General features: G+C 43.4%; 1 protein-coding gene across 2 annotated transcripts in view; it reads right to left on the minus strand.

Moving 5' to 3' along the window:
• Positions 1-482: 482 nt before the first annotated feature.
• WWC1 (WW and C2 domain containing 1) overlaps positions 483-22,787 on the minus strand; it is a 73,923-nt gene continuing 51,618 nt past the window's right edge. For both annotated transcript variants that reach the window (XM_055812124.1, XM_055812123.1), the window contains 15 exons: positions 22,158-22,400; positions 20,623-20,712; positions 17,706-18,244; positions 13,417-13,525; positions 11,571-11,651; positions 10,545-10,631; positions 9,577-9,769; positions 8,063-8,215; positions 7,355-7,455; positions 6,420-6,567; positions 5,547-5,711; positions 4,012-4,104; positions 2,935-3,165; positions 1,751-1,872; positions 483-1,218 (listed from right to left, as the gene is read on the minus strand). In XM_055812124.1, the coding sequence (XP_055668099.1) occupies positions 1,152-1,218; positions 1,751-1,872; positions 2,935-3,165; positions 4,012-4,104; positions 5,547-5,711; positions 6,420-6,567; positions 7,355-7,455; positions 8,063-8,215; positions 9,577-9,769; positions 10,545-10,631; positions 11,571-11,651; positions 13,417-13,525; positions 17,706-18,244; positions 20,623-20,712; positions 22,158-22,400 (2,422 nt within the window). In that variant the 3' untranslated portion in view covers positions 483-1,151. The remainder of the gene's footprint in view (positions 1,219-1,750; positions 1,873-2,934; positions 3,166-4,011; positions 4,105-5,546; positions 5,712-6,419; positions 6,568-7,354; positions 7,456-8,062; positions 8,216-9,576; positions 9,770-10,544; positions 10,632-11,570; positions 11,652-13,416; positions 13,526-17,705; positions 18,245-20,622; positions 20,713-22,157; positions 22,401-22,787) is intronic.

Here is a 22,787-nt window from a genome sequence, read left to right on the forward strand (position 1 = left end):
GGGCTGCTGGCGAGGGGCCGCCCGCCCGGGGCTGTCCCGCCGCTGGCGGGGGCGGCGGCAGCTCCCGGGCAGGGGTCGGGGGGAGCCGCTCCCGGTGGGAGCCCTCCTCCGCCCCGGTGGGACCTCCCCTCCCCCTCCGGTGGGAGCCCCCCGCGCAGCTGGGCACGACGCTCTGGGCTTGGCCATGCGGCGGGCGGCTCTCACCCAGCCCTGCCGGCAGTAACATTCTTTTATTGCCTTTTTTACCCCGGATTTTATTTTTCTCTCCCCTCCGGCAGCTTCAGGGACAGCTGTATTTCGAACAAAAGGGCAGATCCCAGGCGCACCCGGGTTACCGAGGGTGCTCCCCCTTCCCACAGCGCCTGGTCTGAAGGCCTGACACGTGAAAAGCTATGCACTTCCAGCTAGGGACAGAAACAAAGCCCAATTTAGGTGCCAGGTGATGAGAAGATTCACAAAGGACAAAAAGCGAGAAGGCAGGCTTGTCCAGAAAGGTCACTTTATTGGAAAAACCTAAAATGGACTTAAAACCTGCAGCCCTCCTTCCACAGCCGTGGTTTCAACGGGCTCCCCACATTACCTTACCAGACCCATCACAGACATGAGCTGCAGTACAAACGGTAAAAGTGCAAGTATTCCGAACTTCACACCTACTTTTATGACCTGGCAGGAAACACAAACGCTCCACAGCTCACAGAAAATTCGTTCACAGCGCTTGGGAGTCAGAACCGGCTCCCTGCATTCCCCACGGGGTACAAAATACATCACTCGGGAGAGTCCGATGCAGAACATCATAGAAGGTAGGGGTGAGGTTCCTTCAAATTTCTTTTATTGCAGTAAAACCTCTAAAAGGTAGAGCTGTACAAAAAGTCTAAACAGCATTATTTAACAGCACCTTACGCTGCATTTGCTCTTATTTAAAATTCTATTTCCCAAAAATACATTCCTAAATATACAAACTATACAATCTTGTCACTTTAATGCTGGTTTCTGTGATGATATAACTTTAACCTAAAAATCTTCAAAACATCCACATACTGACAAAAGCTCTAATATACAAATGCCTTGGTACCTTCATAATACCACATAAATAACTTCAAAACCCAAACTGCATTTGTAGAATTGTCCAGAAAGCAAATACTTTATGGTGATCACACATCATCTGCACAGAGCGTTGGAATATTTATCCTCGGCCGTGTGAAAAACGCCATTTTCTCTCTAAAAAAAAGATGATCAGTTGTTAATGCAACAGAAGTCTTGCCAGAAATGTCCATCATCCACATTAAAATTTATCTCACCAGCTGTCACCACAAGGAGCAGCAGCACATCCTCTCACAACCTACACCTCTTATTTACATATCAGACACCAGGCATCCTTACAGCTGAACTCACAAAACTGACCTTATCAAAAAGCCATTCCAGAAAGGCTCGGGTTTTTTCCTTTTTAGGTATATTACTTAGGGAAGCAAAAGGCTGCTTCTATACTAAACAAAGGATTTGTGAATTTGTTGCCAGGTGGGGAATGATTTGGAGCACTGCTGGTGGTTTTGAGACCTGGTACAGCACTGCAGGTAGTTTCACTAACTCTCAGTCCTGATACTTTGACATATAAATACAAAAATTTTTGTTCAAGCAGAACAGCTAACTACTACTACAAAGATTAGGCTCCCTCATCAGAATCTCAATCATCCACAGAAAAATCAGAGTAGCAGTCAATGTTTCCTCTCCTTTACCAGTGACCTGTAATTACCTGAATGACTGTACTTCGAGAGGCTCCTTCCGACTCTGCCCTCGCAGCCTGTGGACATCCTTGGCAGCAGCTCTCATCATTTTATCGGCCTTGAGCTCACACTTGTGTTCTGTTTTTTCCACCTAAACAAATAATGGGAAAGAGTTGTTGTGTTGCCAAGGAAGAAGCATTTTCTCCCAACTGTGTTTCTGCCTGGTGTCAGCAGAGGTGCCCCAATAAATCAGGGGAGTTGAGACGCAGCCCTGTACATGAGGGAGAGTGTGATGCAGACAGAGGTAGGGAAGTGCCAACCATGACATGCCACACCTACTACAGACCGGGAGGCTGCACGTGACAAAACGGATGGCACCTGTGACTTCTTGCATCTGCACTTGCTCTAAGGCAGGAAATCCCTGTGCTGGTAAATGCACGGGTTCGGGACAAACTGAACTCTACAGGAAGGTAAAGGACAGGAATTCCAGCATCTAAGCGATGAAGAGAATCAGCTATGGAGTAACACTTTAAAAACAAAAGAAAACCCAAATGTGACAGAAGGCTGCTGACTTTGCTGTTTCAGGCTTATTCAGATGTTTCTGAAGCTTCACCTGCCTTATCTGTAAACACATTCCATTTGAAGCTCATGATTTTTATTTAAACCCTTTCCCCAAAAGTGGTAACACAATGAAAGTCAACTTTCACAAAAGCAAACAAAATTGTTTAATGAACTATTTGTTGAAATTCTTGGTGTGTCTCCTTTCCCTCCCTGCCCTGCAGCCTACCCTTCATAAGCAGAAAGATAGATACTATTAAGCTTTTAAAACTAGAAAGTCTGCTATCATCTGACTTATATTATTCACTTCATATGCATAAGGATCCTATCCTAAAGCCAAGTGTCATCCCAGAAAAAACTTATGCAGCCATTATTTCTCTTAGAAGAAGCAAGAGACGTAACTGCTTTCCTCCTAGCCCTCCTGCCCGTGGGAAGACAGGCACAGGCTGCAGTTTGTAAATACACCTGAGAGCAGCCAGACACTCGAGGACTGCAGCTTCTGTTATCAATTGCTTGCTTGATGGGAAGGGATGAGTGGCTGTAGTGCTAAGGCTTCAATTCCTACCTGCCCAAAGTCCCCTGTTTCTCAAATCATGTTTCTCAAATGATATTTCTCAAGCACATTGAATAAAATCCAAAGGCAGGTATTACTCACTCGTTTTTCCACTAGCCTCAGCAGCAGTCGAAATCTCTCATCATCCTTCACCCACTGTGGCAACTCTTTTTCGCCCTGACTTTGAGCTTGTTCCAGCTGCTCCTTCAGTTCCCTCAGCACCGAGATCTCCTGAACCAGCCGATCATGCCAGGTTTTTGACGCTTGCAGGTCCAGCTCCAGGTCTAGTGAAGTGCGGATTAGGCGCTCTGTACCAAAGGACTTGATTGAAGGCTAGAAAAGGAGGCGTGTATGAACACAGTGATGAGAACTGTCCCGACCACTCCCCCATGAAGGGTCAAATATATCACGAGACCCAGTTTGCCAACACCTTTCTTCCCACAAATCTGATCCTGCTTTCCAATCTGTCTCAAGACAGAGAGCACAAACTCACAAGCAAGTCTTATAGATAAACCTTTTGATTTTGGTGTTTCCACTAAACTTCCCTTGGCAGCTTCTCCAAATCAAACAAGTCTTACTTGCACACTTTGCTCCTAAGTTTAATGTCTCATCTTCAGATGAATCCACAAAGCAAAAGAAAAACCTGTGTTTTTTTCCCCAGTAACATATTATGCTGCCTTCTGCTAGTTTGAAACACAAGCTGCCTCAAGAAAACCATCTCCTTAGGAGCTCAGCATCAGTATCCTGGGCGGAATTTCAGTGATTACCATCACAACAGGCACAGGGATTCATTGTGCACCACAGAGTCACTACAACATCACCTGAGCATCTGAGACATCATTCTCCTCACCCTCTTCCCCAGCTCCTCGCATTTATTGTAAGTACATAAGAATCCTGCAGCAATAAACACTGCCAAACTGTGTTACTTCGGCTCTGACAAGATGGAAAATACCAGGAACCATCTTTCTAAATGAGTTCCAAGTGCAAACATTCCCATCATTCTGATATGTCAAAGAAAAGCAGCCTTGAAGGACTTCTCACACACAAAGAAAAGGTTGTGAATGAAATCACGTGGCAACTGATTTATCTTTGCAAATTCTTCCTTCAAAAAATGTTCTGGTCTTTGCAAGTGCCTATGCTAGAGAAAAAAACACAAACACAAAGCAGTGACTTTTTTACCCGTTTGACTCTGACACTTCGTCTCTCCATTGCATTTCGAACGAAGGGGGGCTTTTTGGATAGCGTTGAACTGTCACTATCACTGCGATTCAGCTGAAAATGAAAACCACGTATTTTTCATGAAAGAAATACAAGCAGTGCATACAGACATTATTAGCAAGATCAGAGGGTTCTCCAAGTGACTATAAGCAGTGATGCAAGCAGAACTATTAAATTTTGTGAAAGGCTACAGCGGACAGCTGCCACCCAAATCTGACTGCACAACATGCAATCCCTTTGGCATGGCCAGATACTGCCACAAGCCTTGAACTCTGTCCCTCTTTGGGAACAGACTGCGTGGAAAGAGAGACACTATGTTAGGGTATGATATGGGACTCTATCCCACTGCCCTTCTCCTCTGAAAGTAACTAGGCTGGGCAAAACAGCCCAGAAAAAAGAGCTCTAAGTAATAAAAAAAACCAATATTGTTTTTTCTAGCATCTGTAAAACATGGGACTAATGTATTACAGGTTTCTGTTTTCTCCAGTCACCTTTATTTTAAGCTAGCGGTGCAAGAGGTAGGTTTACCTGTAAGCTATCCCCTGGGTTTTCACCTGAAGAGTTGTCACGTTACACACATGCAGCCTGCTGCCTTTTGTGACTGTGCCTAGACCCTTAAAAAGAGCTCAGCTCAAGAGGGGTTTAATTCCCTTCTTAGGTTCCTTCTCAGAGTTGGGGGTGGGGGGAACAGGCATGTGGGATCTGCGTGTGCTGGGACACAGTACCTCTACCACCCAAGCACAGGCCACTGCTGCAAATTAAATAAGGTCTGTTTCCATGGAAGCACCTGCTTTTGAATCAGAGAAAACCTGCGCATCAAATCCAGCTCAGCTGTATTAAGAGCATGCCCACTTAGGACAGGTCATGCGTGATAGAACACACTGTTCGCTTGTTTGCCAATTCAATTTAAAAGACGAGTTATTTATAGTTTCGGCTGACCCTCAATCCAGGAAATAATTGTGAACAATCATTTCAAAGCAGTGGAAGTGGCATCCTGACCCAGTACGCGGCCTGTTCAGTTACCTTCAAACAAAGCACGCTGGAGACTTTCAAGCTTCCAGTTTTTTTGCTGACACTATCAGGTACTTACCTCTCCACTTTTATCAAGCTTTCAGGTTCACCTCATTTAAAGTCAGGCAGACACAGCTAACTCAGTTGAAGTTAGCACAGAACAGTCTTAAAGCAGCAGGAAAGGGGTTGATATGCAGCTTGCTTATCGCTGTCTTACTGCAGCCCTTCCAGGTTTAGTTTGGGCATCTCAACACACTGCATGTACCACAAACATATGGGCACGTATGTATTTTATAAATTTGTGCTTAATACTATTAGTTTCAAGGGAAGATACTGTCTAGGAGGTGAGGACAGAGCAACTTCCGAAGTCAAAGGGGGAAAGAAGTATCAGGTCTCTGGGAAAGGTTCAAACTAAGAGAACATTGATATCACGCATTCATTAACGAAACCCAGCATTTATAACCCCAGGATTGCATTTTCCTTACCCGACACACATACTGACTTTGTGGTCCTGGTGAAAATGTTTTTGAGCGGATGATAGTGCTACCTCTGACAAATTGAGTTTGGGGTGGATTTGCTGCTCTTTTGTCTTTCGGACGAACTACAGTAGAAGACTGTGCAAGGCTCTCTGTGTTTGTCTCTTTATCCACCTGAAAGACAGATACTGCAGCGTAAATGCCAGCTTGCCATCTTACCGATGATGCATACCCAGGGCTGTCTGACAGCCACCTGTGATGTGTCTCTGCTTTCAGTCCCAAAGGCATCGCATTAAAACCCAGGTATTCTTTAGGTCTTCTCACGCAGGATGTCCTGACACTTCACTCTTTGAACTCGGTAACTGCTACATTAACTGTATCGCTCCCTAAGGGCTCTGCATCCATTGATCGCTGCACAACACAATTGATTCCAACGAGCTTTGCCTGTTGATCCAGCACGTCAATGTGACCTGGCATTCTCACACAGAACAGAGGTAGGATTTTAGACCATTCCCTTACTTGTTGTGCATCTGCAGCACAGATCCAAATCGCTGTATGTACATGCACAGAGGGCACGTGTACAGCACACGTTTCTTAGGCTGCAACTACATTCAGAACTGACCAAGGTCAAAGCCACTGTCATGTTAGTGAAAACTGTTTTCATGAGCAGCAACCAGAAGGCATGAAAGGATGCTGTATTAACTGTGGGATGAAATGGTCACGTAGAGTTATTTAGAAGTATTTCACGTAGATAAACATCTAAACGTCAGTGATGAACTTTCAAATAACTGCTGTAGCTTTGCTCAGCCCAACAGCAACCCAGCCAGTTAAGCAATGGGAAGCTTCAACTCATCTGTCCCTCCAAAAGGCCCTTGACTTTACCTTCACTGCTATTTCCATGTGCAGCTGGGAATTCAGACTTTCTTCTGTTTCCCACAGCGATTTTCCAGCACAGAATTCTACCTCCTCCTCTGCTTCATTTTCACTGATCTCGTCCTGTTCTTCCTGATCAGGAACCTCTTCGTCCTGCCTGTTAAGAACAGCTCAGTTATTGAACTGGCCTATTGTGGACAATACTCTGGTGCTGCAGCAGGAGTTACCTCCTGTAAGCTGCTGGACAGAAACACATCCCCAAGGCAATCAGTTGTACCTGGCAGGTCCTGTAGCCACTGAGATCACACAAACACAGGTTTATAAGGGAGTTGTTGAAACTGAAGTGAAGCTGCACCAGAATGCAACCATTACAGCCAAAAAAATTCACACTGATCTTGGAAAGGAGCAAGCTGAGGGTACAGCCACGTGGTCTGAGCTTAAGGTGAGTGCATCTTAAGGGGAGCTCTCAGGACACTTTGTTTAAAAATTGATGCTGGACAAAATTGAAGCATTGTTTTAACATCCTTTTCAGCTCCTTTGAACTCACAGCTGGCTTCTCCATCAAACTCATTGGTCAGGCTTGCTTTTTATTTCAGATGTTGGCCTTGATTAATAAAATTTGAATCTGAACCATGTAAACAACAGCCAGCATTAATAGTCAAGTAAAGCCTTGCACCACAAAGCAGACCTTTCACGGACATCCACAGAACATTGTACAAATAACAAAATTAGCATAGTACTATGACTATTTTCAACACTTATCAGCTTTGCTCTCACTTCCCAAGCACAACCTCCAGAACAGAAGAAACATGGGTTTTCACCAAAACAGAAAGAGACAGAAGAAGCCTCCCACAGCTCTGTATCATCTGCTTTTTTTTCCCTGCACATGAATCCCCAAATGCTCTGATCATCCCACAACGCTAAGATGGTGGGATGCTACCTACCAGCTCTCTCCACTAGTTAAAGTGCTTCTGCTTTCCTCCAGTTTCTTCTCCACAGCTTCCAGTTCAACAGCTGTCTGCTCTAAGAGTGCTGAGACAGAGTCCTGAGGAGAGCAAGAGGCTTCTTGTGACGATACGACTCTCACAAACTGCAAAGTGTCCAACCTTTCTGGTCAGAACAGCCCCAACCAGCTTTCCTCTGGTGGCAGGAGAGTCGTAGTCTCCACACCTGCACTGCTCAAGCAGCCTATTTATTGCACATACAGTGCTCAGGCAAGCCTGTGTGACCACACCTGGTGCACCTCCCCCAGTTGCACTAGCATATGCACGTGTGCAGCTACAGGCTGAGCATACTGCATGCCATGCACCTGCAGAGGTAAGTCTGTATCTTGACTAGTTCAGCAAGTTCATTGCAGCAAGGTGAACTGTCCAGTGGGAAGAAAGGCAAGAGCTCACACATCACTTACACCAGACCACATACCACATCCCTCAGCTTCGTGAGGAGCAGATTTCAGTAAGTATTTAGCCCAGGACAAGGGCGTATCTGTAATCAACACATTAATTATTTCACTGCAGTTATGACATTTTCAAGTTCTAAATATGAACACACCAGCCTTCACTTCTTGTCTATTGTAACAGTCTTTCAGCCACATAAACCCTCTCTTAGTACTGTTTAGAAGAGATTTGTTAGATTTAAGCAGTTATTCTTACTGTTTTTTCAGTGCAGGGTACTTCAGAGTGAATGTCTCCTTGTTTACTTTTCCTGTTTTGCTTCTGCAGATACTTGTAACTAAGGAGGTTATACCAACGGGTTGATTTCTCTCCGGATCTACATATTTCAGCAAGGCTAATTTGGGCTCCACCCTGTCGAGAGCAAACCCACAGTTTTAGTGTAGTACTAAAATGAATGACTACCTCTCCGACCAGAAGAAAAAAGAACGAAAATCCAGGACAATTTGATGTTGGCAAATTTGACAAAAAGAAAAATTGCTGTGTTTATCCCCATTTCAACAGCACTAGTAATGCTTTATCTTTCATTATTTTTAACATTGTGTAGGGCTTCCAGGTTAGCAAGCGTTTCACTACAGCTGCTGTGTACAAGAATCCAGAAATACGAACAGCACTACTGCAGCCAGGATAAATTACAGCCAGAGCTTCAAAGAAAAAGAGAAAGGAACAGAAAATGAAGACTCCTTTTCATGAAATTTGCAAAAATCACTGCCTCAGACCGAGATGCTTTAGCTTTGTATGTTCCATTCCTCTTCATCTGCCTTGTCATTTTTTACTGCATTACATTTAGTACATATCCTGACATACTCAAAACCAAAGTAAACCTGATTTGCAGTTTATTTAATTCACGTCTGAGTGGATTCCACTGCACCAGCCCAGGCCGGCAGACTGCATGCTGAGCACGCCTCCTGCAAGTTCATGCGCTCCCACCTGCAGCTCGGGTACTGCAGGATGTGCACACGCTGCCAAAAGAGAAAAACCCCATTTGGAAAACAGATGCTTTCCTGAACCAAAGTGTGCTTTGCAAGGCAAGTGAAGGAAGAAATGCAGAAACACCATAAAACACGTACCCCTCCAGCCAAGGCTGATGCTGTGGAACACTCAGGACAAAATGTCAACTTTTCTGTAACTTATGGGTTGCTTATGCCCCAGCTCAACACACCCTACTCATGTTCTGGAGTACAAAACACCAGAAACAGTTCTATTAGAATCAGCTTGCTCAGGTAATACTGAGCAACAAAAAAAGCTCTTCTAACATTAGAAGGCAGCTGGCTATGGCAACGCTAGCATTCAAAAGACTATACTCATATGGATTTTAATAGTGTAGATTAATAGCAGTTTAAAAAAAATAATCCTTTAGACATCTTTAATATTCCACCGTGGCTTCCAAATTCCTGGAAGTCCACTCTCAATTACATTACAACAAATGCTTCCAAATGGAAGAACAACAGGTAGGGTTTCACATTAAATCATGAGAGAAGGGAAATCTAGTGGTCTGACAAAGTCAACAGTAGTTCTCTAACAAAACATTTATCTACTAAATATCCTGATAAATTTTTTTATTTTTATTGCGAAGAACTCTACTGGTAGAGATCACATAGCTAAGGATTACCAAGAAAACTTCACAGAAATTGCCACACTTCAGAGTTTAAAATTTTGTCTAATTAAAAAGAGGAAACAAACACAAAGGTATTAAAATAGGGATTGATACTAACCAAACATTCTTCAAGGTGACACTTATCTACAGTGCAAACATCGACTCTTAAAGTCTTCTGGCGTAAAGCCGGATAAGAGATAGAAACCCAAAATACTTCATTGTACACAAGATTGTCTGAAGCTTCCACCGGTCTCGTGCGAAACAAGCAGCTTGTGCTTTCGGAACAGGGCAGGACAGCCACACGAATGTTCCTGTTGAAAAAAAAACAAGTGTCGCAGTCAGTGCTACTGTACAGGTTTGCAGTTCCTTCATCGCAACAGTTCCATAAATCTGTAAGTGCAATTCATCCTAAGCACTGTGGACACGACTGTCCTATCCTATTCTTTGGAGTATCAGTCAACTGAGAAAAAAGGTACATCTTGTCTCAACATCAGAGACACGAAGTGGCATGCGTTGCTGTAGACTTCATCTTCCGAGTCTTGTAATCGAACATCACGGGATGTTGTTTTACATGGCTGTTTACATCTGTGCAACTTGTCATGCTGCAAACGTACTCTTCTGTAGGTAGGAACAGCTACACAAAAATGAAACAAATTTTGTCATCTTATGCAGCCCACAGCTGAGTTTAAAAAACTTGTGCCTAGAATGAGTCTAGTAGGAGCTGTGCACTTCCCCACACATGCACCTGTGCAGGTGTCCAAGGATAAGCTCTGCAGCAGAATGAACGCCCCCTCTCCACGCGATGCAGTTGCTCTGGGCGCTGCTACAGGTCAGAACCTTGCTGGCTAGTAGCTAATTCCAGGCAAATCTTTTCCTAGCAAATACAGACCTCTGAGGAAAAACCTGCACCTTATTTCAGTTTGTGGGTTTATTAGTTCATAAACATGGCTACATGTAACAAAGTGTAGAAGCACTTCAGAAAGGGTAAATTTTTTAAGAGTGTGAAAAAATGAAACCAGACTCCAGTGACAATTAAACAGATGTTTAATTGCAAATACTTCAAACATGTTTACTTCACACACTTACACTTTTTGATCTTGTTGTAACAGCAGTGCTGGAACATTACTCAGTTGGATGACCAGTATTGCAAATTGTTTATTTTTGTCGTCATATCTGAATTGGAAAGACACAAAAAATCATTATTATTTTTATTAGAGGTCTGCCTTGGATTTAATGAATGATTATTCCACTTGTTTCATTAAGAAAACAAGCAACATTACAAATTTATAAACAAGACAAAATAATGGGACTATGGCTTGCCTATAGCTTAAACCAAAACCAGTTTCATGTCACATGACTGCTACCAGAACATTCAGAATTCAGAACAGTCCAGAACATCCATCTGAATTTGGAATTCAGATACAATGGACTACAGATCTGACCTAACATACATTGCTTTTTCTGGGGGTCTAGCTAAATCCCCGTACTGTAACTAAAAGCGTTTGAAAGGCCTTATATAATGACTGTAATATAAAAAAAGTTAAAAGTAGAACTACTTGAAATACAACAGTGAAGATGTTATGGGCAACCACTGTTTTACTGTCAATGGCCACGATGAAAGTTTTGTGCTACTTATTTTTCCCCAAATCGTAAATAACCTTCCACTAAGTCACTGAAGGAAGATGCCTGTGTGCCTACCTTCCTACGCTGTACCCACCACTTGTGAGATTCGTGTGCGGTCAATGGTTATGTTTGACGTTTACTCTCAGCAGTTGTTGCCCCCCGCCCCAAGGCTGCACACTAAAGGAGACGACAAGCCAGCAAAATGCTTTCTCCAGCTCAGCACTGCCAGTGCTCTCATTGCTGGTTTGCACCCTCATACCACACTATCCCCAGCTGATTTCCACTGACATGAAAGAGGATAACTGGGCCAAGGACCTCCTGGAGACATGTGTAATTCTCAATTACACTACAAAGAGGATATTAGTTAGTTAATATTAATAGACCAGGATAAACAGAATAAGAGAACAGAACAGAAAGCACTCTCTTTTAAATGCCATATGTAATTTTTTCCGTTGAAAGGAAAAGCCAATAAAAATGTGTCACACTTACCTCATTGCAATTTGCACTTTAGCTGTCCCAACTGCTTCTGTATCATCACTGTCAAACACCATCACTTCTGACACACATGGTCTGAAAGAAATCAAAGACAATTAAAGACTTCTTTTCCTTCTTATTGAAGTGTTTGCATTTAGGTGATACGAGATCTTTTCCCTTCCATTTGGGGGTTTGGTATATGGATTTTGTAAAATTAGCAGCTAAAAGAAAGCCCATTTAAGAAGTTAGTGCAATCATCCTTAGAGGTATGTGTTACAGTGCTTATCAGCAGAAAGTCATATGCCTTCCCCTTCACTGCCAAAAAAAGCCACACAAAAGACTGCAAAAATAAGGCAGTGGGGGATTTTTGGAGGGTTCCCTTGACTGGATTTTAGCAAACACAGCTGACTGCCCAGCAACAGAAATAAGACTTAACAACTGCAATCCTGTCCTGCATCATGACAGCAAAAATTCTCAAGTTTGATTAGGTTTAAGTCATTCCTTTGTTTCTTTAAGAAATCAAACTTCCCTAAGCACATTAAAAGTGACAGAGTACACTGACTGGTCTTCCTTGAAACAGCTACCTGCATCATCTCCCTCCCAATGTACTCCTCCTCCAAAGTTTTATGCACCGAAAGTCCCCAAAATTACATTCATTGTCTAACTGACTCAGAGGCTATGGTGTAGCACATGAAAACAGGATTAGCCTTCTTCTCTTTAAGTATTTTCTGTATTACTTAGCACTCTCTTGCATTTCATTATGTCTCAGCTACAGAAGAGAAATGTATTGCTCATCCTGCCCTCAACAGTTATTACAGTCATCACAATGATACTGTAGTCATTACACAGGTTGGTAAGTCAACAACCCAAACAACGCTAAATAACATCAGGCGTGCGCGTGTGCATGGGAGGCCTCCTGTCACACCTGATCACCTCCTCCCCTCTCCGCAGAGCTGCCTATCCCATCGAGGGGACATGGGCACAAAGACACCAAACTGTCAGACCGCCTGGCTTGAGCTCATGAGGGCTATCTACAGAAACATTGCACCTTCTTGTCAAAGTTGTGCCGTAAACTTAAGAAATTACTCATTTATCTAGAGAATTAACGAAGACAATCAATGAATAAATGGGGGGAATATGAGATGGGCAATTTTCCCCCCTCTACAGTCGTGTCTTGCAACAAATGACCCCATAATTCATCTCAATGCCAATAAAACAGTAGGAAACCCCATGTTAGATGTAGCCAGACTGGATATCAATAACATCAGTACCTTCCAGGGAACGTTTCTGTCAAACAACCCCAGACGGCTTTAGCAAGCAGTAAAGGAGGTCCAGAAACCCAGCATGAGCAGTGACGCCCAGCTCTGGCTGTGAGCTATGCACTTGTGGTAGAAGTCCCACAGAAATCACAAACTGGATCCAAGCACTCGGGAACTGCATCGCAGCACGTGCACATCCATGAGGCAGTGGAAGGTGCTACCGCTATGTTGCTTAAACATCCCAAAGTCCTCCCACGCTGACTGAGGGCTGTCACTGACACCAGAACAGCTGACGGGCAGGAGGGGAACTTTACACCTGCCAGACGGCAGTCACAGTTTACCAGCACCTTCACAAACAGACCAGCTGTTCAAACAGTTCTCTGTGAGCTTGCTTTCAGCTACTTCTGTTACAGGAAGCATGGGTCAATTTGATGATCAAATTCAACCCGCTCACAGTTTTTTCAGAATTATTAAGAAATCTGAGATTGAGAGTTTTAGCCACCAAGTTATAAAAAAGGATCATAACCAGCAGTAATTCCAGCTGACTCCTGTGTGCAAAGCTGAGTCACTGGCTTCTTCCTAGAGAGAGATCTGATGTCTACCTTTGTACAGACGCCTCATATACCCCGCTATCTCCAGCAACAGACTCATCAGACACTGCAGCTGACACACACGCCACCTTCAGTGCCGTCCCTCCAGCTGTATTTATACCTATCAGAAAAGCACAGAGGAAAAATAAAAAACAGGCGTTAGTGATAACGGTCTGCATCAGGACCAGCTTTTTTTTCTTATCCTCCCACTGAATTGCATTTCCCACTCCACCCTCCCCCCCCAGGTATTGTGAAGCAAAAGCACGTTTCTGAAGACCGAGAACACAGGTAGGGTGGGCTGTGCTCAACAGCCACCACAAAATCAGTGCTTCAGGAAAAGGTGCCCGACTTCCCTGGACGACCAAAGGAACAGGTTGCACAGTCTATTGCACAGTCAATGCCCATTGAATACTTGGGTCCTGCAGCAGCGCATGCAGGGGCTGAGAGTTATGCACCGGCAGTGCTGAGCGCATCACAGCTGGCTACCCCCGGCACCTCCATGGGTGGCAGGCAATGCAAGGAGAGCCCTTCAAAGTGCTGGAAAGGCAGCGAGGTACCCACGGCAAGATGGGCAACGTGCAGAAGCAGCAGAACTTCTAAATTCTAGTGAAGTTATAAAAATGAATCAATCAAACAGCTCCTACTGCAACTCACCCTAAGCCTTAAGTATTCCCTCTGGCCCTAGCTACCCAGAGAGCTGCAGCTGGGCACTCGCTGCTGACCAGGCTCGGCCAAGGACGGATTAGGTGGAGGGGTATATCCTGCCTGGAGAGTTTACACCAAGTGTGGCTTCAAGGAAGGGGAACAGCAAAAAGCCACCACCCACCTACCCCTAAACCCAAAAGATTAGTGCACACAGGACAGAAGACAGGTCCAGAAAGGCCAGGTTAACTAACTAAACATGGAGAGGAAAAGAAATTATAGGATTTAAAGTAGCAGCCACATGCAGGGATACAGGGAAAAGGAAACAGGGAAGAGAAACCAAGGAAGTTGTAGCAAGGAGTTTTGCACAGAGGTGTTACCGCACATAAATTTCTTGTGCTACAGAACAGGAAAAGATATGCCCTGGAAACTTGCAAATTCTGCACCTTTTCACTTGACCATCACACTTCTGCAGAGATATGCTTCAGCCGAGAGCCTGGAGAACTCTGCCAAGCTCTCAGCTCTCGCTCCCTGTCAGGGCTTTAGGAGACCCACTCCTAGAGCGAGGAGGTGCCAGGCTGGCACGCCGGGCGCAGCTGTAACGCCCTAGAAGAAGTGTGGCAATGCACACCTCTCCGAGGGGTTTTCGTCCTTCAGAAGTGGTCCCTCTTTCCCATAGCCTGAGGCAAGCACATGCTCACAAACCAACACACAGTTTCCATTCCCTATTTTCTTTATTACAAAGCAACTTTGTGTTGGTTTTAGTTTGTGTTTGATTTGGTTCCCGCCTCCCAGTTTCACAAAGCCACTTAAAGAATTAAAAGTAGCTTTCGAAAAACATCGGTGCAAAAAGTGTGCAAGCTCAACACAGGGTTATGGAATAACATAAGGACTTGTTCTACAGCCAACAGCAGAGGGTGCCACAGGTAACACCAGCGTATTGAGTGCCTGTGTGCAATTTGTGCCCATTTAACCATCTATTTCTTGACACCACCACTGAATGGTATTTTTCATCTTAGTATTCCCATGAAACGCTTGGGCAGAAATAAATGTCCAGACCTTTTCTCCATAGGCCAAACCACATGAATAAAAGCATCTGTAACACAATATATCAGTCATTAACTGAAACAAATGGATCCATTTAATACTGGCATTCACAATTTAATCCATCCTCCCTTCTGCCAAGTGCAAGGGCCTGGCCCCTGCTGCACGCCTGATCACAGGCTATGCTGGAGGTATGTGGACAAGGTTAAAACTATGTTTCTTCTTTCCCCACTGCTGCTTTGTGCCTCCTATTCTATGCATTTAATATAAAAATAATTTTTTTCTCGCTGGCTGGCTTTCTAGATCAAGTTGTTTGAGTTTAACACACTGCTCCCAGAAATGCCGCTCTGGGAATCCCTTAGCACGAGGCTTGTTTACTGGGAAGGGCACAGCAGGTTGGTCTCCACACACTTAACCTCTTTTTCTCCTTCAATTACCAATGCCATCGAGCCATTTCAGCCCAGAAAGCCTGCATTTTTGACCACTTCACCCAAGCACCTTGCAGCCAGAGGGCAAAAGAGGGTGAGCAGAACCCAGCAATGGAGTGAGTACCTGTTTGCCTAGCAGCATGCTAAAGTGTAAACCTGAACACAGATGAACAGTTCTCTGGAAAGGATTCATCATGCAGCCATCCTCTTCCTTACTTTTTTTTGCTAAGGGCTTAGAAGCTCAGCCCTGCAATTCTTACACACTCACTGAATCTGTAACCTTTTCATGTGGCTAATTAAACACAAAATTTAGATTTTCTGGTTTAAGCCTTAAGTCTCTAAAGAAGTATCACACTAAAAAGAAAGTTCATGGAAGAGTTCAGAACGAACTCAACTCTATTCTATATTTCCAAGCAGGCAGGTAACACTTGCTATGTTCTTTACACTACTTTTTTCACTCATAACAAGAATTTAAAGTTTGCTCTTCACTTTCTGCTATTTTCCCTTCCATGGGCTCTCCTGAACATGCCGTGAAACAGGCCTTGAAAAGCCACATCACGCATTGTCCTCACATCCACACCATTTCCTCAAAGAATGCCAGACTGCCACATTCCAGGTTCTGCTGTTAGCTTGACGTACATTACTAGCTCGGGTATCACTCAGGTGAGAGAGGAAACCTTATTTCAGCCTCAAAGGTAGTAGAGGTCCTGTTCTAACAGCAACCAAGAGCAAATCCCTCAGATCTATACTGTTCAGCTCTACTTACAGGAGCACGTGAGCATGCTTTGTCCGTGAGGCCAAGCACCGACCACCCCAGATCCAGCCACTGCGTTTTGGGAGTTACACTGAACCCCCACCTAAAATGCCTGAGGAGTAAAATCTCATCTCATTATTGCCCTGAAATAAACTACTTACGGTGATTATTTTGTCTGCTGACTGACTAACAGCAATAATCACTTAATCTGCTTAACACCTGAGCTTTCACTTTTAACAGCCTTGACAAAACTTGAAGAGAGAAAAAGGTTAAAACTAATCGGCGCCCAGTTCTAGTAAGAGTAACTAGCGTTTCCTACTCGAATGCCTAATACCTCTTGCTCATAGGAAAATGGCAGCTTGAAGGGGAAGATCTGCACTCATGTCCTTTATTGTATTTTAAATAGCATCAGCCTTCTTAACGAAGAAGGCAGCGATAACGTTGTGCTAGTTCCCTTTATTCTGTATTTAGGCTGGTTTATAATCCTATGAAAAACAGAAACCAACTGCACTGCTGGTTCTTACAACTCCAGCTTGCAAGTTTATACTGCCTTTAAAGCTGCTCTTCGCTGTAGTTACAAATCCAGCCGTCTCACTTATCTCCGCCGGATTTAGCCTGACCACAGTCACAAGGGCTTCACACAGGCCCCAGCACGAGCGCCCTGACCGCTGCCTGCTGCTTTCCATCCACGTCAGCTCAGCCATCACTCCAAAAAAGAATGAACACCACCCCCCCCCCCAATAAGCCATATGCATGTATGAGAACATCCACTATCTCTAAATGTCTTATTTTATCATGCTCACAATCTAAACACGTTTTTGTTGCTAAGAGACCATCCCCCTCAAAACAGCAGAAATTCAAGCACAGCCTTGACGTGTCTGCTCAGCTGAAGTTAATAAATTCATTGCTACTGATTTACTGGGAACCAGAGCAAGACACTGTGCATGCCGAGGTGGCAGGGAAGGATTTTTATTATCATTTGTTAAATATTAAGCCAAAAATGGCTTTCCCAGCCTTCCTCAAAAGCTTGCCCAAAAAGTTTGTGTCAATATGGCATTATGCTCCTCCCAGCCCCAAAACACTAGGTTACATTCTGAATAGTTTAGTGCCAAATTAAACCAGGAATCCCAGCACAACCATTGATATTTGCACATGAAATCCCTGTGATTTGTGTACACAAGCATATAAGTACACTAAAACCACACTTAGATACAGTCTTCTGCAAAACTCATCAGATCAGCAGTATTTTTTGTGTACAAATTAAAATGCCAACCCTTTCTCCCAAGCAAGATAGAACACACAGTTGAATACACTTTTCAACACAAAGATATCAAGATGACAAGACAGCTTTTGAAATACTTGTTTCTCAATGCTTTATAAACTACATTAAAAATAAACGCATGCATGTGCATGCAAATAGTTCGTTACCATACCTTGACCTAGATGTTTATCTTCTGCTCTAGGCTCTTCCAGTCTACAGTTGCCACTCCCAGTGTTCAGGGTAAGTTCTGAGAGACTTGTACTTATCTCTGCATCATCGAAATCCATATGGCTTGAAAAGGCATCACCAGTTAGGAGTGGGTCTATCACCAGCGGAGAGCAAGGTGGAGATGGAGAAGAGAGAGATGACCTTGGAGATAGTGATGTCATGGATTTAGGAGTACCAGACAATGATCTCAAAGCCTGTATGCGACTGGTGGTATCTGCTTTGTGAGTTTTCGCTACTTCGTTCTCGTGAATAGTGGTGATACAGCCTGATGGTCTAAACCCAGTGGCTCCCTCTAAGAGCAAGTCAAGCTTGTTTTGATAGTCTGAGTCCAACTGCTCCAACTGCTCCAGGTGCTCATAGTAGAGATCAGTGAAACTGGCTGAGGTGGACGAATCCTGGCTGGAGGTGGCAAGAGATCCTCTGCTAGATGCAAGAGAACCAGGGCTGCTGCTCGAGGAGAGGGAAAGCATGCTGGTGGAGAGACTGAAGGAAACATGTCAGAAAACCATTATACTGTATCTCCTGATTTCTCAGGAAAGCACTGCAACGTCACCAAATCTGAGCCCCAGTGGTGCATTTTGCTGCGTTAGCTCAGGCCGTATGCATTACTGCCCACAACAATCCAGAACCACAGTCTACCCGGTTGGGTCACTTTCATAATATAGTTCAATACTCATTTTTCTACTCACCATACCAACCTCACAAGAATCCTTATTCAACCAAAACAACTCTAATGAACAGTTTCAAATCAATTAAAATTAGTGGCAACATTCTCCTCCCACATTTGTCTGGAAAAAAATAATCTATGGTTCCTGTTAATCTCTGAAGCAGACCACAAAAACCAGCAAGGCCCATGCAAGAAGATGAAGTTATTGCAACGAACTGTCTGACCGTATGGAAATGTTCTTCCATTTGCATCTAATCTTGGACCCACAGCCAAAAGGCAGTATCACAGCTGCCTGGAACTGGCCCTCAGAGATCACAACAGCCAGCAGTTAATAGAAAACTGGCAGGATTTATCTACGTGAGAGACGGCTACATGGAATCCAGGGCCAGGAGAACAAGGGGAAGAGTTCGGGCTGGGCTGTGAAATCAGTTCACACAAATTGTTTGTCTCTAGAGATCTAGGTTCAGAAGATAACTGACAGCAGAATTAATTTTAAGCAGGTGCTGAACAGAAGTCCGTTCAGACGAGAAAGCCCAGACACCAGAGCATGCTGTTTTCTGGTCGGAAGACCCAACATATCCTCCAATACTGACTACAACATACACTGTTCCTAGAAATTCCATTTAAACCAACACTCCTGCTCTGGATATTAAATGCTTTGCTCATTACTGACTGTTTAAAGACCCTTAACCATCACTTCAGATATGGATTAGCTATTGAAAAATTTCTGCATATGTATAAGTGGCTTAAGTTGCCCCACTGAAAAACAGTGAGGATGTTAATAAGCCTAATAATCCCTTATTTATTATTTGTGTGGTAAAAGCTAGAAGCTGCATTTGTATAATTATGCCCGTGACCTCATGAGAAAAAGGCAAGCATGCAGAATTTAGTACAATTTTGGCGCAACAAGTCTTCTGCATTTGTATGACAGATGTGCACTGCATCACATTTGTTCAAAAAAGCTTTTGGGTGAAACATAACTGAAAAATTATACATGCTTTTGCATTTTGGCAGTATATATAGATCTGGCAAGGACTAATAAATTTACAGCTTTCCAGTGTATTTCACTATGAAAAGGGAAGGGTTTTTAATTAATCTTTCCCCTATCAACAAGCTGGACTCAGCTTCATGTTACGCATACCTTTGAATGCCAGACATTTTGTATTATGGGGTTAATAACAAATGCTTATTCTTACGCAGGAGCATGCCAAGAACACTGGGCACATAGTTAGGAAGAAATTAGTTTCACATGCTTCTTGGTCACCTCAGAAGATCCCTAATCAGCTAGATGAAATGAAAATATGATGCCTTTCCACTGCATAAGAGCATCACATAAGAGCTATTCTCCATGGTGGCTTATTTACATATCAGTCTTGCACTATGATTTCTTTCCAGTCTTTTCGATGTCATCTTCACAAAATGAAAGAGAATCCAAGTGGAGCAGAAGCTACAAACAGAGTAAATTCAGTACACGCTGATAGAAAAAAACCTCAAACAAACAAAAATCCCACCAAACTCTCTTCCTAATAAAAAAGATAAACCCGTAATTTTAGCTAATGATGATTTGGCCTTTCTGCCTGCAGGCAGGCATTCGTCTGGAAACAGCAATCCCATGCTCTTCTGAAACTACAGCCTGAACAACTAGACCACATTAAGACTGCAGAAACATTTCTATATACCATATGAACCCAAGAGATTCAGGGATATGTCAATACATTGTCTACATTGCAAGCAACAGCACAGTTGGAATTAATTTAGAGAAATATTATCATGACATTCATACATTAACATGTAGTTGCATTACCAAGAATCACTTCACTTGCTGTGTGAGTGTTAAGCTGTCTTTAACGTACTTCATTAATGTAATACTGCAGTAATTCAATCATTAGTAAAAAAACTTTCAGCTGTCCTTAGTATCCTAAATGTTACATGTCTAAAATAGAAGGGTTTGCACAAACTCCTACTGTTGTCAGACAGAAACCCTGCCACAAGGCTGTTTATCCCATTCTAAAGCATCCATCTAAACCAAGTGGGACGTATAATCCTCGAGCCTTCTCTTGCCACTGTCTTAGGTCGCTACTATAACTGAAAGGCCGTTTAGACTTCTCAGTTGGGAGATGAAATTGTTAGCAGAGAAAGGCAGTTACACCACGTGCAGTGAAAGCACGTACAGCTTCTGTAAAAGGTTACATACCTTTTCAGCTGGGTGTGCAACATCGCAACTAATAGTGTTGTTTCTTCCAGTTCTCGGACTAGCTGATTTCTTTTGCTATTCAACTTCAATCTAAGAGAAGATAGAAAAAGATGAGCTAAAGCAGCACTTACTATTTAAAATGAGGTGTAAAAGAAGTGTCTATTTTTTCTATAAAATTCTACAAAAGTTGTTAAGAATGCCCAGTATAACGTAGGACAGAATTTGGTCAAGATGTGTTTACCAACTTCCAATACTCTTACAACATGGAATTCAATTCTGCAAACATTCACTTCAGGGAAAATAATCACAGCTAGTACTACAAAAGTTCATGTTTCTAGGACCAGATTTTATTCGTTATACACTACTGCATTCTTATACCTACTGTGCTAATAAAGGTCTAAATGCTTTCATTTGCTTTCAGTAAAGTCTATGGATGACTAAGGTTTACATGATTTAGTTATTAACCATCTCATTACGGCTTTACATGAATTATGGACTTTAGCAACATCTGTTTTATTTCACACCTGAACTGGTTTGAGACAGAAATGTGCACTTGGGTGCTCATACCCTAACTTAACAGGCCTCTGGATAAGAAATCCTTCTCCAGTAACATGCTGTTTCTTTGGCACACTAGAACAGGACCATATTCCTAAAAATCACAAATGAACGTGATCATCATATGGCACGTTGTATTTTTGTCAACATTTGTCAAATCACAGATATTGCATACTGGTAAAAGTCCTACAGCTGAAACATCTGAGATGCTTACATTTTTTCCAGCATGATAAACCCATGAAAAGACTACGTAGAAAACTGGTGTAGTCTGGACACTGAGCACGTAGAAGAAATGAAAATAGAAAGCCACAGAGTGAATGCAACACACCTATTCCATGTATATTCAAGAAACTGCAGCTAAAAGTAACATTGCCATAGCCACCCACATTAATACATCCAGATTGTAAAGTGCTTGTAGGCAACGCCTAATGCAGTATTCATCCTCCCTGCACATTCCCATGAGATCTCTCCCTGCAACACAAGTAAAAGTAGGGAGGATAGTTGGTATTTTTTTCAGCTGCTTTAGATTCACAGGATATTCCATGCAATTCCCACAGCCCTGTCAAATACCAGTTCCTACAGGAATCACATACAAGGATGCTCAAAACAAACAACAAATTTTAAAAATTTAAAATTCCATCTGTTGACATTTACCTAGCTCCAGACCACACAGCAACCACAGAAGATGATGGCTGCATACAGAAACATTATAGTACACTAACATTACACTGGGCTATTTTGAGCATCTCTTACGTTCTCATAGAGGATCCATTTGTAGGAAGCACGTTTCCCTACTTGGAGAGTGAGACCACTTGCAGGTGGTTTCTTTTGGGAGATGATTTCAGAAACCTTGTAAGCAGAAAGTCTCCTGGAAATCTGAGGGCACACTGCTATAAGCATTCAGCCAGGGGATGCTGCCACTTGCTCCCCATCACCTCTCGTCCAGCAAGGGATGTGCTGCCCTATGCCCAGCGACCTACCTCTCGGTGAGAGCTTTGCTCTGAGTGTCTCTAGCAGCCTGAAGGTCTTCCTCCAGGCGCCTTCTCTCCGTCTCCAGTCTCTCCACCTCTCCTCGAGTCCATTTTCTGGGGCTAATGAATCGCATTTCTTTTAAGAGTTCCTCCTTCTCATTAATTAATATTAAACGATCCCGCTCAGAGTCCAGCACGCCAGGCCAGGCCTCGCTGTCAAGTTTAGCCAGTTGTATTTTCAGGTTTGCTATTCTGCAGAAAAAAAAAAAAAAGCAGTTATTCCATAAGGAATGTCCAAGCTACTACTCCAGACACACAAAGGCACCCTGTGACCAACTACATCTCCCACTGCCCTGAAGGCTCTCAGCCAAGGGACAGCTGCCCTTGACCTCACGCCCTCCCTACCAGCTGCTGAGCGATGGCACCACTGGGGCGTGGGCACACGGAACAGGATTTTAACTCAGGTTTGCTCCCGATGGTAAGCCAAGTCTCTAGCTAACCTGCAGTGTCACCAGTCAGGGAACAGTGTAACAGAAATTCTGCATCTTGAAAAAAGCAGTCAGGTATGCTATAAGGTGTTTCATATCCCTTAAAGCTAACGACCTCACGGTACTTGGCGTGGAGGGTATCATGTGGTAA

The sequence above is a fragment of the Falco peregrinus genome, chromosome 8, assembly GCF_023634155.1.
Source record: "Falco peregrinus isolate bFalPer1 chromosome 8, bFalPer1.pri, whole genome shotgun sequence".
NCBI lineage: Eukaryota > Metazoa > Chordata > Aves > Falconiformes > Falconidae > Falco > Falco peregrinus.